At 37.0% G+C, this 14,360-nt stretch overlaps 1 protein-coding gene across 2 annotated transcripts in view; it reads right to left on the bottom strand.

Moving 5' to 3' along the window:
* The window catches only part of prkg1b (protein kinase cGMP-dependent 1b), a 102,481-nt gene that overhangs the window by 24,971 nt on the left and 63,150 nt on the right, over positions 1-14,360 (bottom strand). For both annotated transcript variants that reach the window (XM_056772178.1, XM_056772177.1), the window contains exons 4-7: positions 7,189-7,294; positions 5,267-5,330; positions 1,194-1,271; positions 487-581 (exon numbers count right to left, since the gene is read on the bottom strand). In XM_056772178.1, the coding sequence (XP_056628156.1) occupies positions 487-581; positions 1,194-1,271; positions 5,267-5,330; positions 7,189-7,294 (343 nt within the window). The remainder of the gene's footprint in view (positions 1-486; positions 582-1,193; positions 1,272-5,266; positions 5,331-7,188; positions 7,295-14,360) is intronic.

Genomic DNA, 14,360 nt, shown 5'->3' with positions numbered 1-14,360 from the left:
TTAGCGGCATCTAGCGGCGACGTTGAGAATTGCACCCAAAGTCTCACTCCACCGCTCCCTTTCCAAGCACTACAGTGGCTGACACAGAACTAAGATGTCGTTCACCTTTAACATTTTCAGACCTATTAAAGGGATAGTTCACCCAAAAAGAACAGCAGAACATAGACATTTTTTTAGCTTTGGAACAACTTGAGGGGAAGGAAATGATGACAGAATGTTCATTTGAAGAGCATTGTATCAACAAAGAGAAGTGAGATCTTTTTCTAAAGATCTTTGTATAGGATGAACTTTTCTGGTAAGAAAGATCCACTGTTTTCAATTTTTTCATTACTGCTGTAAACTTAATCTCAAAACAGACGCTTTGTTTGGATGCACATTTGATTTTTCTTTGTAAGAACCTTCAGAGTGGAAAATAATCTGAAGCGCATGACCGATGTTAACGATCAATGTATAAAGAAGTTTGAAAAGAAGTTTTATATCTCATACCCTTGAAGTGCTTTTTCTCCAAACCAATCTCCTCTACCCAGCGCCCGCAGGTAGACAGGGGTCCCGTTGGGAGAATCCTCCCGAGTGACGTTCACCTGTTAATGCAGATTATGGGTCACGTCAGTGTCATTTTTCCATTCAAACTAGCAAACTTCCTTCATTGGCTGGCAGTTTTTGGAGTGCTGATATTTCTTGTAACAGCACTGGGACATTCTGCTTTTATGTGACCTTTATGTGACTTTCATCAGTGGAACACAAAAGAAGATAGTTTGAGAAATGTACAGTGGAAGTCAATGGGGTTCAGCGTTCTTTGGTGTAAATCAAAATATCTTCTTTGGGGTTCTGCAGAATTAAGAAATGAGCGAAAGAAAGAATTTACATTTTGTGTTGCTTGGTGACATGCCAAGTTTTTGAGACTTTCCAGATGTTTTTTTGGCTCAGAAATATACAAACTAACAGCGTCGTCCCTAATATGACTGTTGGATAAAGATTTTGGCCTTCAGTAATGAGCTTTCACACCGTCACAGAGGAGCGGTGACACTACCAGACGGGCCATCTTTTAAAATAGCTCATTGCACTTTGGGGAACGCTTGGAGCTTTGTTTTGAAGAGAAAGGTGGCATTGCGATGCTGTTATTTAATAATTCAAGCGTCAAATTGCTAGATGTTTGTGGACCTTAGGTCTGTGTGAAACTGTGGAGGTCTTACCTTTCCTTTGCTAATGATAAAGAATGTGTCCCCTCTGGCACCTTGTCTAATAATGTACTCTCCATCACCGTAGTGCGTCTGAGGAAAGAGATAAAGCGAGAGAGACTTCAACAAGTGTCATTTTTTTGTCTTGTCCAATTTCACAATGTTGCTCCATCACCACCAGCCTCGAGCCATGAAGACACTTTCTCCATCACGCAGCAGACGACTGAAGGTCTTCGACGCAGACACTTACAAAAACGCTTCACATTCTAACAACCACGGGCACAAAACAGTACGATCATGTGATGGGGAGAAATGACTTATTATTATTTGAAATGGAGACCGTGTGTAAACTTTGCTCATCTGTCTCTCAGATATTTCTCTTAAGAAAAGAGTCAGAAATGTCACTAGAGTTTCAGAAGAGATGTCAACAGTGTCTCAAACTGAGCTCAGATTTCTGTGATCAAAAGTCAATATTATTTAAGACTATCCCGAAATCTACCCAAATCCAGATTATTTGACCTCTACAATCTACATCCATTTTAAACCTCCAGACGCGTTGTGTGTTTCAACTACTACAGATTCATTTATGTTGTTATTTAAGTCTGAATGCATCACTGCTTTGATTTAATACTCATGTTACAGCTGAATAAAGACTGAATGGTCCAGACTGTGAAGCAATCTTCAGCTCACCTTCAGCAAGTTCAGGGTCATAGTTCTGTAGTTAATACATTTATTTGACTCACAGGACAACTCAGAACAGAGTAATGCATTTCTATGCACATTAACAAGGTAATGCACGCTTCTCTTAAAAACATCGACAGTCTTGCATAGTTTCAACACATTTCAGTGAGTTGGTAATAATAAATAAAATACTTATAAAAAGAATGACAGAGTGTTTCAAGAGACTTTTTTTCAGTCGTTGACTTTCATTCTTTTATTCCTTCAACAATCTGATGGAAAAATCTGACTTTCTGACCCACGATCCTCCAGTGAAGCAGTGCAGTGTGGGAACGTCGGCCAACTCCTGCATTTCACTCGTGTGTTTGGGAAACAGTCCAGACATCTCAGCTCAACACCAGACGAGACAAGCCCTCGAGCCTGAAGAGACTTCCAGAAATGACCAAGTTCAGTCATGAAACTCATTCAAGCTGCTGGCCAATCAGCATGAATGAAACTGATTGGTTGTTCAGGTAATCTGTAGTCAATGACGATTGACACTTCTTCTACCTCAACATTTCCTTAAAGTCCCGTTGAAATAAAAAATGGCAATGCTTGTTAAATGCATTTATCAATGAAGGTCATTCTCCTTTTAAAATTTCTGTGCCCTCACAATCTTTGGTTCAAATCTGAAAATGACTATCCATCTTAAATAACTTATGTTAGACGGCTTGGGCGGAGCATCCATTAACTCCTCCCCTTCACCTGTCAGTCTGCTGCCAGATACATCCAATCAAATCGCAGAGAAAGACGAAAGCCACGCCCACTATTTTAAAATACGATTCAACGATCACAACTTCCGGTTCACGAGGACTATAAAATAAGGGGATCTATTTCCACCAAAATACATTGACATATGTCTATTAATAACTTGTGTAACTTCAGATCTTTGAATACAAATTCACTGGAAATGTGGAAATCAAACACAATAACCTCAAAAGAAACTGGAAAACACATTAACTTTTGTGTTCAGCTCATGATACACTAAAAGGTTTGTGCTTTAGAGCTAAAACTGCAATAGCGGCTTATACGATAGATGGATATTTGGTGCCAAGTTTCTTACATTTCCCACAATTCTCTGTTTTCTCCATTAAAAGTGTACTTTGCTCTTCTTTAATTGGGTCTATGAATGGTCTTGTTTTGGTATTTTGTAGGTCTGGTGGTATTTTAAAAGTCACTAGAGATACATGATACATTTGGTCCAGGGAAAAGCTATTAGATGGCGCAGGAAAAAATCAATTACTAATTGTACTGAGCATTTAAGTAAAGGTCAATTTAAACTCTGTGAAAACTTTTTTTTTTGAGTCTGGAATAAACTTGGCGTCTGAAAGTGAAGACACATAGCCTGTGTGATAATGTCTCTTTGAAAACTAACATCTTTATCTTTCTGCTATCACAAAGACATTTTTTCTAAATAATCTCTTAGGGCCTCGATATTCTCTTTATGATTACACGGTGAGACGAAAAGTCACTTCTCATCTCAAGAAAGAAAACATTCAGACCAAACGACTTCAATTAATCTAGAGTTTTTGTCCTTGTGGTCCGCTGGAGGACATTATCATCAAGCATCCATTTGGCTCGATTGAAGAAGAATGAAAAGCTATTTGCTGTGATTTCCCTTTCTAAACACGGCAGAGACAAGTCATCAATTAAAGTGTGGTCTTTAAACTAATTCGGTGTGCTGGACATCTTCACTCGTTTGCTTGTGATCCAGATAGAGAACATGTCAGTGACAAATATTTGACATCGCCTCTCTGCAGAGGAGTATAAAAGTGCAGATGTCTATACACAAAAAAGTTCAAAGAAACGAACAGAAAAAATGGCAGAAAAAAATGTCAGACGTCTGAATTTAAGCATGGTTGTTATTCTTGAAAGCTTTGGTTGTGTCCGGTCTTCACCTTTTGACTGCTTCACTGATTCTAAAACATACAGAAAGCTCAACATGTTCTTTCTGAAACATCTGAGGCCGTGTTCACACTTGACTTCTTTTTGAAGCTGTCAGCGTCTGTTTTACATTATAATCCTATAGAGTAAACCAAGTCCTGTTCTGTTGTAGAAGTATAAATGAATATTGACACGTTACCAATGGCGTAGTAAAAACTCTTTAAGGCATCTACAGTGGTTACATAGATGCAGTTCAATATGGAAATATTCAGGTGATGTCACTCTTGGACAGATTCTGAATGGCAGATCAATAAAACAGACAGCACACATGAAGCCAGAACGTTTAAATGAAGTCTGATGAATACAGCGGTACAGGTTAAATGCTGGGAGAACGTTTCACAGTGTTGGCCTGTAAGCGCTAGACGACTAGACGAGGAGTTTTGAATGGTCGCCATAGCGACAAGCTCTTGCTAAGGTATTCTGAATTCTAGGTGGTTGCTGGGATGTTACGGATGGTTGCGTATGGATTGTGAGAGCATTATACTGTATGTGGTCTCCAAGGTGTTGCTAAGTGGTTTATGAGACAGACTAACTGACTGGATAGATGGATTGACAGAGGTCTGAAGTTCTGAGGTTTCTTAAAACAGAGCAGTTTTGCGTTCATGGACCCAATGATCAACGAGGGCCCAAGGCTAGCGTTTCATTTCTCATTCCGCTCATGACTTTCAACATTATGAAAATGAGGAATGAAATAAAAGAGGTTAATTTTCTTTGTTTGGTCTCGGCATGAGCGGCGTTTCTATTCCTAAAAGAACCGAACACGATATTCTGTTAATCTGCCTCACAAACGTGTTCTCATTTGCATAATGAAGCAAGCGGTTCCTCTCCAGTGGATCTGAAAGCATCTCTAGTTTTATTTGAGGAAATTTCCACATCCCGATGAGGGATTTAGACCATTAGCTGTGTGTCTGTGAAAAGAAGGTTGAAGTGTAAACGGTTGTTTAAAACACTTCGGGGCATGTTACTTCAAAATTCTTCCCTTGACAACAGCCTGTCGACGACAGATTGAAGATGTTTTCTTGAACTAAATGTCATTCTGTGTGGGAATATTGTCCTGTGAGTTGTTTCCTAACTCCGACTTAATCACCAAACGTGTTTGTCAACATAACACATGCAGCCCATCTGCGTACATACACTTAAAGACAAACCTCGTCTTCATCTCAGAACCACAAGCCTTATGTGGAAATGAAGCTATAGGTTATATCTCATGAAGAGATTGCTCGGCATATTGCTAAAAACATCAGAAATAACTGTTTACTTGTCGATTGCTTATAGAAAAATAAGTGCAATGCATAAAATTTAAGTTCGTCTAAAGAACTAAATAAAACTAAATGTGTATATATTGACCTTGAGAAATATTCACTGGAACAACAGTGTGACAATTCTGTGTTTTCTTCAGCCGGTTATTTTGAAAACAAGACACTCACCTCCTCCAGAACGTCAGCTAGTTTACTGAGGATTTCTTCTGAAAGGCCTTGAAACGTTGGAACGCTGTGGGAGAGATGAGAATACGTTTGAGGTTAAACTGACGGCTTCTGTCACCCGTGGCCAACCGACAATCAACCCAAGCGTTTGACTCAGCGAATCATCTGGAAATTAAATCTCAAACAAAATGGGTGAAATGACTGGCAAGGCTGATAAAAGAATGCACATGAGAGTAAAAGTGAGTGAAACTGACAAGCACATTTCAAACGTCTCCGAGAAACATCTGCCTCAGGTTGAGCTGTGGAGGTGGACATGGTCTCATGACATTTCCTTCGGCACAAAAGCTGTCGATCATTTTAAATAAGAAAAGTGCCAAGAGAAGCAGACAACTTTGGGGAGCGTTTTACTTTTTTCATGCTCTTATGGTTCATAAAAATCCCCAAATATGATGAAATTTGCCTCAATTTAATCAGGAGCCATGAATGATGATCTGAACTTCAGAATTAATCTTGGGTTAATACCGTTTTGATGTTTGCTTGTACTAAACTTAATAGGAATATTACCAAGAAAGATCCGCATCTCAGAAGCGTGCTTTAAAGTTTTATTGGTGTGTTTTCACTTCTAAAATAAAAGTCTCCAACACAATGAAGGTTTTCTTCTGTAGTCACGTTCTCTATGTGAAGATGCCAACATCAGCATCCATCCTAAAGTCATCTTACACTATCCACACCTGAAGTTTCACTAAAAGCTTGTTTAACTTACAAACACTTTCCTGTAAAGCTGCTCTGGGGTCTCTGGGAAATGTTATTTTCCATGAGAATCTTATCTTGTGTCACCAGACGTTTGGAATTCATGTCTAAATGAACCTCATTTAAAATGGAATGCATGACTAACCACTTCATCTACAACATATTTAACGTTCAAGAATTTGATTTGGTGACCAGAAACCACCCTGACCACCCTAATATCACTCACATTTCACTCAACGTGGCATACTGAAATATAAGCGCAACAAGATCAATCTAATCAAGCAAAGCTATTCATAAATAACACGAGACTTAAAACATCTATACTTTAAGACTATGTGTGTGGAGGAGAATCAAAGTAATCTCGCATTTATACAGACACCTGCTGCGTGCCCATTAGACAGAAGAACCACAGATGAGATCGCTTTTATAGGTCAATTCTTTCTCTGGCAATGACATTTAATAGAGAGCAAATGGAAACTTCACTGATGGCCGGTTCGCTAACGAATAATTCTTTTGAGCTGGTTCTTTCACCAAATCGGATTGAACCGTTCTTAACGGCGTCTCCACTAAGCACTTAATCACAAATTACTTGAATTACTCATTTTGATTCTTTACTCATCCGTCTGAAAGACCCGGTTCCCAAAAAAGAGCCGGACTTCCCATCACTACTAAGCGCTATTTTTGCCTTCCGGGTTTAAAATCGACATCTAGTCAACGTGAGAAGATGTGAAGTGGCGATAGCCATCGATTACGGGCCGGTGTTTCCTTATTATTCATGAGACTGTGTTTTCTTGACCAATGAGAAGACATTTTCCTGATTATTCATGACAGCGCCTTGTGATTGGAGCGCTCGTCTCCTATGCCAGAACCTTCATCGGTTTTTACAGGCTCTTCTTCTCACAGCGTTCATGACGGTTTTAATTGCATTCTTCAAAAACGATAGTGAGGTAGATTGTAGCTGAAGGGGAGGTTTCGTGACACTTTAAAGTGATAGTTCACCCCAAAATAAACTTTAGTGACATATTGACCAAAATAAAATGTCATCATTTACTCGCCTCTTGTCATTTCAAACCTGTTTGACTTTCTTTCTTAAGTGGAACACAGAAGAAGATATTTTGAAGAATGTCGTTAACTGGCAGACAGATGATATCTGTGATTGTGTAACTAGACCTCACCTCCTCAGGAACTCCATGTATTCTGTTTGTTTGATGAGACCAGTTCTCATCATGATGGTCTGGAAACACTGCCGGTCGATGGCCCATAACTTCACATTTGTGAGGGCTAAAAAACATGCAAATAAAAAAAACAATTACTCGCATGCACCTGGTCTTCATTCTGTTTTCATCTACAGTCCCATTGTCTCCACGATGAAACCCGGAAAGATGCACAATGTGAGGACTGACCTTGAGATCATCATTAGATTGAAATAATTCATCACAAATCATTCACATAATTTATTTTTCAAACATGTTCAGACACATTAATGAGAGATTCACGGTCGGTCTTTTCATCCGCAGTCACATGTTCAAGCGTTCGAATCGTACAGGTGACACTTTGAACTTGAATGATAATTAAACTACTCAATGCAAACATTGTAAAGCACAGATTTTAAATGTCAGTCTATATGTCGTTTATAAAGACCTTGAGGACTTGGAATCATATTACGTGAACACATGAACTTTATCAGCTCTTCCTATTCCACAAGTAAAGATGCTCAGGGATAATTTCATATACCTTTGCATCATTTAGAAAAAAATGAAGTTGATGGGAGGTCATAAAACTACACATTTAATAGAAATTATACTGCCATTATTAATCAGCTGTTTACCATTTAAACCGTTACAAAATCCTTTATGTGTTTTGGGAATAAGATTTAATGGTCTTCTATTGGTTCCCATCCATCAGATACATCCCACCGATACCAGTACAGATCCACAGACGCCATTATAGTTTAAATTAAAATCAATACAATTCCCATTATAACCATTAAATACATTCGCATTTCTCTAATGGTTTCAATGCCGTTTCAAGTTCTATTCTGCAGGGATGCATTTCCAGTGCGCTCTTTCATCTTAACAAAACCTCTTTTGGAGACATTGTAACTGGCTCACAATGTAATTGATAGTGCAGGCCGTGACAGAAAGACACATTGATCTGTGGTGACAGAGGAATACAACGTCACCCATCTGCATTACCAATTCATCTCTTGCCCTCTAAGAGAGGTAGAATTCTCAAATGATTCACATGACTCTTTAGTTCCCATCAGGCTCCACGCTGAACATCAGCATCAACTTCCATCCGCATATTTCACAACATGGCGACAGAGACCAGAAGTATATAGGGAAGAAGTTTTTCCGCTCAATGTTCTGGCTTCGTTCACCTAACAGTTGCGGACACTTAAAGTAGTTAGGCATGTAGCGCTGCATTTATAATTAAAACAAAAAGCATATTCATAATTTCATGGGCTTTTCCATAGCAAAAATTAAAAAAAGCATACCAAGAGAAGAGCGGCACCATCTACTGTGAGATCGAAGCATCTCCCATCAAAGAGTGCACTTATAAATGTCACTCAATGATCACATTACCTGCTTACTCGTGTTATTAATACAACAGTCTGAATAAACTCTTACAGACAATTATTCATATTTTAGAGTATGAATATTACTGCAAATGAAAGATTTGCAAAAATTCCATGTATTCTTTACCATGTATTTCATAATTTTCCCGGTTTCATGATTTGTTTTCTTACGTTTTCTATAGTAATATTTCTTACTCGACTGTTGTAATTAACAACAACAATAATAATCTCTCTTTGTTTTTCCGAAGTGCTAAAGGAATGAACTTGAATTGAATGTAGCTAAACTATGTGCCATTTAGAGATTTTTGCGGGATTGTTAATTTATGCTGGAGATGTTTATTAAGTGATGATATACACACACAGAGTTTTATGTTGAAATCAACAAACAATTGGACGACTTCTCACCTTTTTTGTGTGTATAAATAAAACACTGAAATGTAACCAGCACTATGTAGCATTGGTTGAACACTGAAAAACACATGCACACTTCAAAATCATCCAGTCAACTCTTTTGTAGAAAATTAGTCAAATTATGATTGTGTCTAAAGAAATATAATATAGTAAACGTGTACGAAACGTAAACGAAATTCATCTGTTTCTCCAAATGTGCAGAAATAATCTTGTTATTCAGTATATTTTATTTGTAACATACAGTATATGCATACTAACAGTGAAATGTTTTATTATGTTCGAAATGTCCATTAGACCCACCATGAACCAGAACTGAATAATAATTTGTCTAACATATATCATACCTTGTTGATAATAAATAAATCATTTAAAATAATCAATGATATTGTAATGTTCTTCCTATTTTTACATATGCTGAAAACCATAAACAAAACCGACCACGTCTGCTACGGTCACTTTTAGTAAATAAATGAATGCTTGTGAGAGCTGCTTTGTCCACATTTTGTGAAATAGGTGTACTACAATGTAAGATTGTTAACTGTTCACGGATTTATGACAAACAACACTTTCCTTGACAAACCTCTGCTTCCAAGAAAAAGTCAAACGCGTTTGGTTTCACTAAAGCACAGTAAAGAACCGCAGGGCATCCGAAGAACAATACAGGCTAATAACAGTTTACAATAACCAGAACCATCAGAAAATTCAAAGTGAACTTTGAATAATAAAATAGCGATTCAGAGGTCTATAATTTGCTTAATGGTAACCGGCACAATAAAGCCATTAGTCAATAGGAAAAGAAGTCACGAACAAGCGACCTCGATCTGTTTTTGTCCCCTAATGTGACATATTTATGGGTGAAACAGAATATTCAATGAGAAAAAGAAAACCATTCATTATTACAATAAAACACTTTGGAGGTAGTTGGATGGTGATCTGACTATCGTATTTAAATATTTATTGAATAGACAACCTCTGAAACGTATCACAAACAACAGTTAAATGACATAAAATGTATGAATGAGCTATAAAAGAAGTCAGAACGATCTTTATATAAACTGCTGTTAATGTCCTTGAGAAATACGACTCTGTTTTTCACATATGATTCAGTCCATTTATAAAACTCAATACTGCTTTGCTGGGATGATATATTCAATATTGACAACACACTCAATATGCAATTTAAAAATTAATTTAGTGATTTGAATGTTTATTTGGCCAGTTTCATTCAGATTTAAACTTCAAAATCAAAACTGCAGTTTAAGTTTGATAAACTTTCATGAATCAGTTCTGTTGATTTTAAATGATTCACTGAACACATCATCTACTATTTTAACAATCTTCTGTGACTGTATACTGTTGAATATATGTGACACGGTATGACAAAACCAGTCTTAAGGGTCAATTTTGAGATTTTTACATTGTGGGAAAGCTGAAGAAATAAACTTTCTACTGATAAATGGTTTGTTGGGAATGGACACTTTCAGGCGGAACAACAACTGTTTATATGGTTGGAATATAAAAAAAAAATATTGAGCAAATCGCTCACAAAAAGAAGGTTTTTATACATTTACGGTAGGAAATCTATCAATATCTTCATGAACATGATCTTTACTTAATATCCTAATGATATTTGGCATAAAGAAAAATCTGTAATTTTTACCCCTACAATGTATTTTGGCGATTACTAAAATGTTCCCATGCTACTTAAGACTTGTTTTGTTGTCCAGGGTCACAGATGGTTAAATAAAGTGACAAATTGACCAGTTATATGAGCGAAAGACTAGTTAAATTCCTGTTTTACACATTCTGTGTTGGTATATAATGCTTAATGTTGCTAATGGGAGTGTCAGGAAAAGCACAGAAGAGACAAAGCCAACGAAAGAGGTTATAATAATTACAAGACTCCACTGAACAATTCCTGACAGGCTCATTTGGCTCATTCTGATAGAAAATAAACAGAACAGTGCCGCTCGGCTGCTCTCGGACAGCATGTTTGTTTAATCTAAATGTGCTTGAGCTTTACAATCATTCAAGGCTCAGAGGAAACACTTTATTAATAACTGAAGAAGACAGAAGATGAAGTGTGATGAGGAAATATCTGCTTCCTCCAAAGATATGAAAGAGCGGTGACGAAAGTAACATAGCGATTTACTCAGAGCCCTGACTAAACTTTCATCCCAAGCTTTGATGTCTCGTTCAGCACGTCCCCTTTGACCAAGCTGCCAAATATCACGTGATTTTGTCATCGTTTCCTGCATTTCCGTCCGGAAAACAGTTTTCCAGCACGGAAAGTAAATTTCTGAAGCAAATTGTGTTTCTCGTTTCATGTGTCACAGTAATGATCAATCTACAGGTGGTTCAGTGCTTTAACATATCCTGTAGTACGCCTTGACAGAGTTTGTCATTATTAAAGTAAATCGGGTTTAAATGTCAGGAGTTCCTCCCGGGATGAAAGTAACACTTGTAACTTTCATCCCTTAGCTAATGCAATTAGTTTATGCTGATTTAATTTCATTTAATCTTCATATTGTTCATAGTTGTTCAATGTTTTATAAAAAGCATTGTCATTGACAATCATCAAAATATTCTAAACAATTAAAGTTTGTTCTAGGTTATTTTTTAAAAGTTTGATAAAACTGAAATTTAAAATGAAATGTAATTTAATATTTTTTTCGAAGATAAAAGACATGAGGTGTCTGCAGTTACATATTTACAAGGTCATAGTCAGTAAAATTAATAAAAACCAGAGTAACACAATTTTTTTACCTTATATTGGTGTGTTACTTTTGACCCGCCTGTGTGTTACTTTCATCCTACTGATCTGGTCTAAAGGAACAATATGCAACTTATCTTCAAAGTGAAATTATACTAAAGTCATTCAACATTTGAACAAAATACCACCTATTTTTACTAGACCACACTTGTGAGTTACAGACCACAGCAAAAATATATCACTTTCTGCAAATTTCTCTTTAAAATTTTTTTTTAGAAAATTTTTACTTTTTCCCCGTTCTCCCCTACCAAGATGCGCCACAGCCGATACAATGAATGGGGAGCAATGCAACGCTCAATATGGCCGCTCCAGAGAAGGAAGTCCCGCCTTCCAGTGAGACGAGCCAATAGATCCAGCGATCTTGAAAAAGGTGATTTTTTGCGCAATTTAAGTTTAGCAAACCCAAGTTATGGTACACTTCATTTCAGGTTTAATTATTGATAGGACATATGCTGTTAAATTGTGATTTTTGCCAGCGATTAATAAAATATTATTCATTCAATCAAGTAGATAGGACTGTGGACTTGTTATAAACTGCCCAGAGGCATTGCAAACATGGCCGCCGAGTGGCACGACCTCCGTAAACGGACTTTGCTTCCTGTCTGAATGATTCTGTCAGAAGAATCTTTTGATCTGATGTCGTGGCGATGATGAGCAGAGATTATACAGTCTCAGATGGGAAGAATGAAGAGTCCTGATCAAATGCACTTTGAAGCTCTTTCATGAGAGATGGGACGGTGTGCAATTAGTCCATATAAATATGTCATTAGCAGTACAGGAGGTCGTCTCGACATCTCCTTCAACACTGATGAATCTGTCAATGTTTCATCAAAGTACGGAAATCTTATGTGGATCACAAGTGTGAGTTTGTGGATGTCAGTAAGATTCAATTATCATACACTTTAATCCATGAGTTCTAACCCGACATCCTGTGACAAACCATCAAATGACAGATCAAATCTCACAATTTGTCTGAAAGCGGCACATCATGACGGTCACTGCTGTCTGCTATGTAGCCACGCCCACTGTGTGGAAGCCCCACCCACACTGTATTGGGCCTTTAGGTGTCAAAATGTATATACAGAAAAGTATATTTCTTAATTATCTTCAACTTTTAAATATTTTGTACTGCCACCATCCACATATAAATTTCTTACAGACACTTTAAACTTTTGTAGTTTTCTCCTGGTAGAAAGTGTGTTTTGGTTCGTATGTGCATGTGTGTAAATATCATTCAGATATGACATCATCGAAAGATATAACGCTTTACAATAAACATCTGAAAGGTTGTGGCTGTATTTCTTCAAACAGCATGTTCTCAACTGGTGTAAATAAGCAGGATTGTATGTTACAGATGTGATCGGACCTTTTTGAGGTCATCTGCACACAGTGCCTTTTTCATTAGTGTTTCCAGCACAATAAAATACAGGCGATATTGAGGGTCAATTAATACCACAAACCATAAGCATGTCAACTAGAACCCAGCAATTATACTATCACAGCGTCTAGTGAGACTCTCGATGGGACTGTCGTCACACCAGCGGCTCGTATCAAGTCTGCCCCCGTCACTTATGTCACAGAGCCAGCGATACGAAACAAGCTGCTGAATCTTTATTTTAGCTACAGACACAAAGGAGCAAATATATTTGAGTGTAAATCTCAGTTTATCTTATATTTAAGATTAACTTTAAATTGTTTATTACAGAAGTGTATTAGCTTATTCAAGTTTAGAGTTTCTCTTAAAATATATTTTAGATGACGTAAAATGTACTTTTATCCCAAATGATCTACAGCACGTGTACTTTATTCACGTTTTCACATCTTGTGTGTTTACTGGAAAGCGAACCCATAAACGTTCACTGCTAACACAACCAACTGAGTGACAATAAACAATGTTATGATTAAATATATTCAATTTATGTTGTTTCACAATTTTTTAAATGGAAAATATTCATAAGGGATATTTCAATTGAGATGCTGCTGAACCACAGCTCCGATGAGAGCTGTCATCATGAGCGTCATTCACCAATTATACATTATAATCAATTTCTTTCACACACACTTTACAAAACTTGTCACCAATTTCAGCTGTCTTTAATTTTTAAGTCAATCAAATAAACTTTGAGTCAATTGAACTTATATTATATTGAACTGACTTAAAAAAAAATCAAGTTTAATACAGTTTAATACATTTTAAGTTCAATTGACTCATAAAGTTAATTTGATTTAACTTAATAATTTAATGAAGCTTTTAAACGTAAGTTGACTTTTATAGTGCAGACGGCATACATTTTAAAACTGTAAAAAAAACTTGTGTAAAACCCTTAAACTGAATGCTAAGATTATACAAGACTTCCTCGACTTCACCAGTATTCACCTCTCCACTATTTTCAGTTTTCTAATGAGACCAGATATGCTTCTGACCAAGAAACAGAGATATTATAAACCATATTAGACATAAAAGCACCCGTTGCATTGAATATTCTCTGGAGTACACAGAGCAGACACGAGAGCTCCTGCTGTTTATGTTGTGTTAAACTTTGGTTTGCCATCACGCTGTAAACATGCTTCTCAACACATAAAAA

The sequence above is a fragment of the Triplophysa dalaica genome, chromosome 17 (genome assembly GCF_015846415.1).
Source record: "Triplophysa dalaica isolate WHDGS20190420 chromosome 17, ASM1584641v1, whole genome shotgun sequence".
Classification (NCBI taxonomy): Eukaryota; Metazoa; Chordata; class Actinopteri; order Cypriniformes; family Nemacheilidae; genus Triplophysa; species Triplophysa dalaica.
This window is presented reverse-complemented; position numbering and strand designations above follow the sequence as displayed.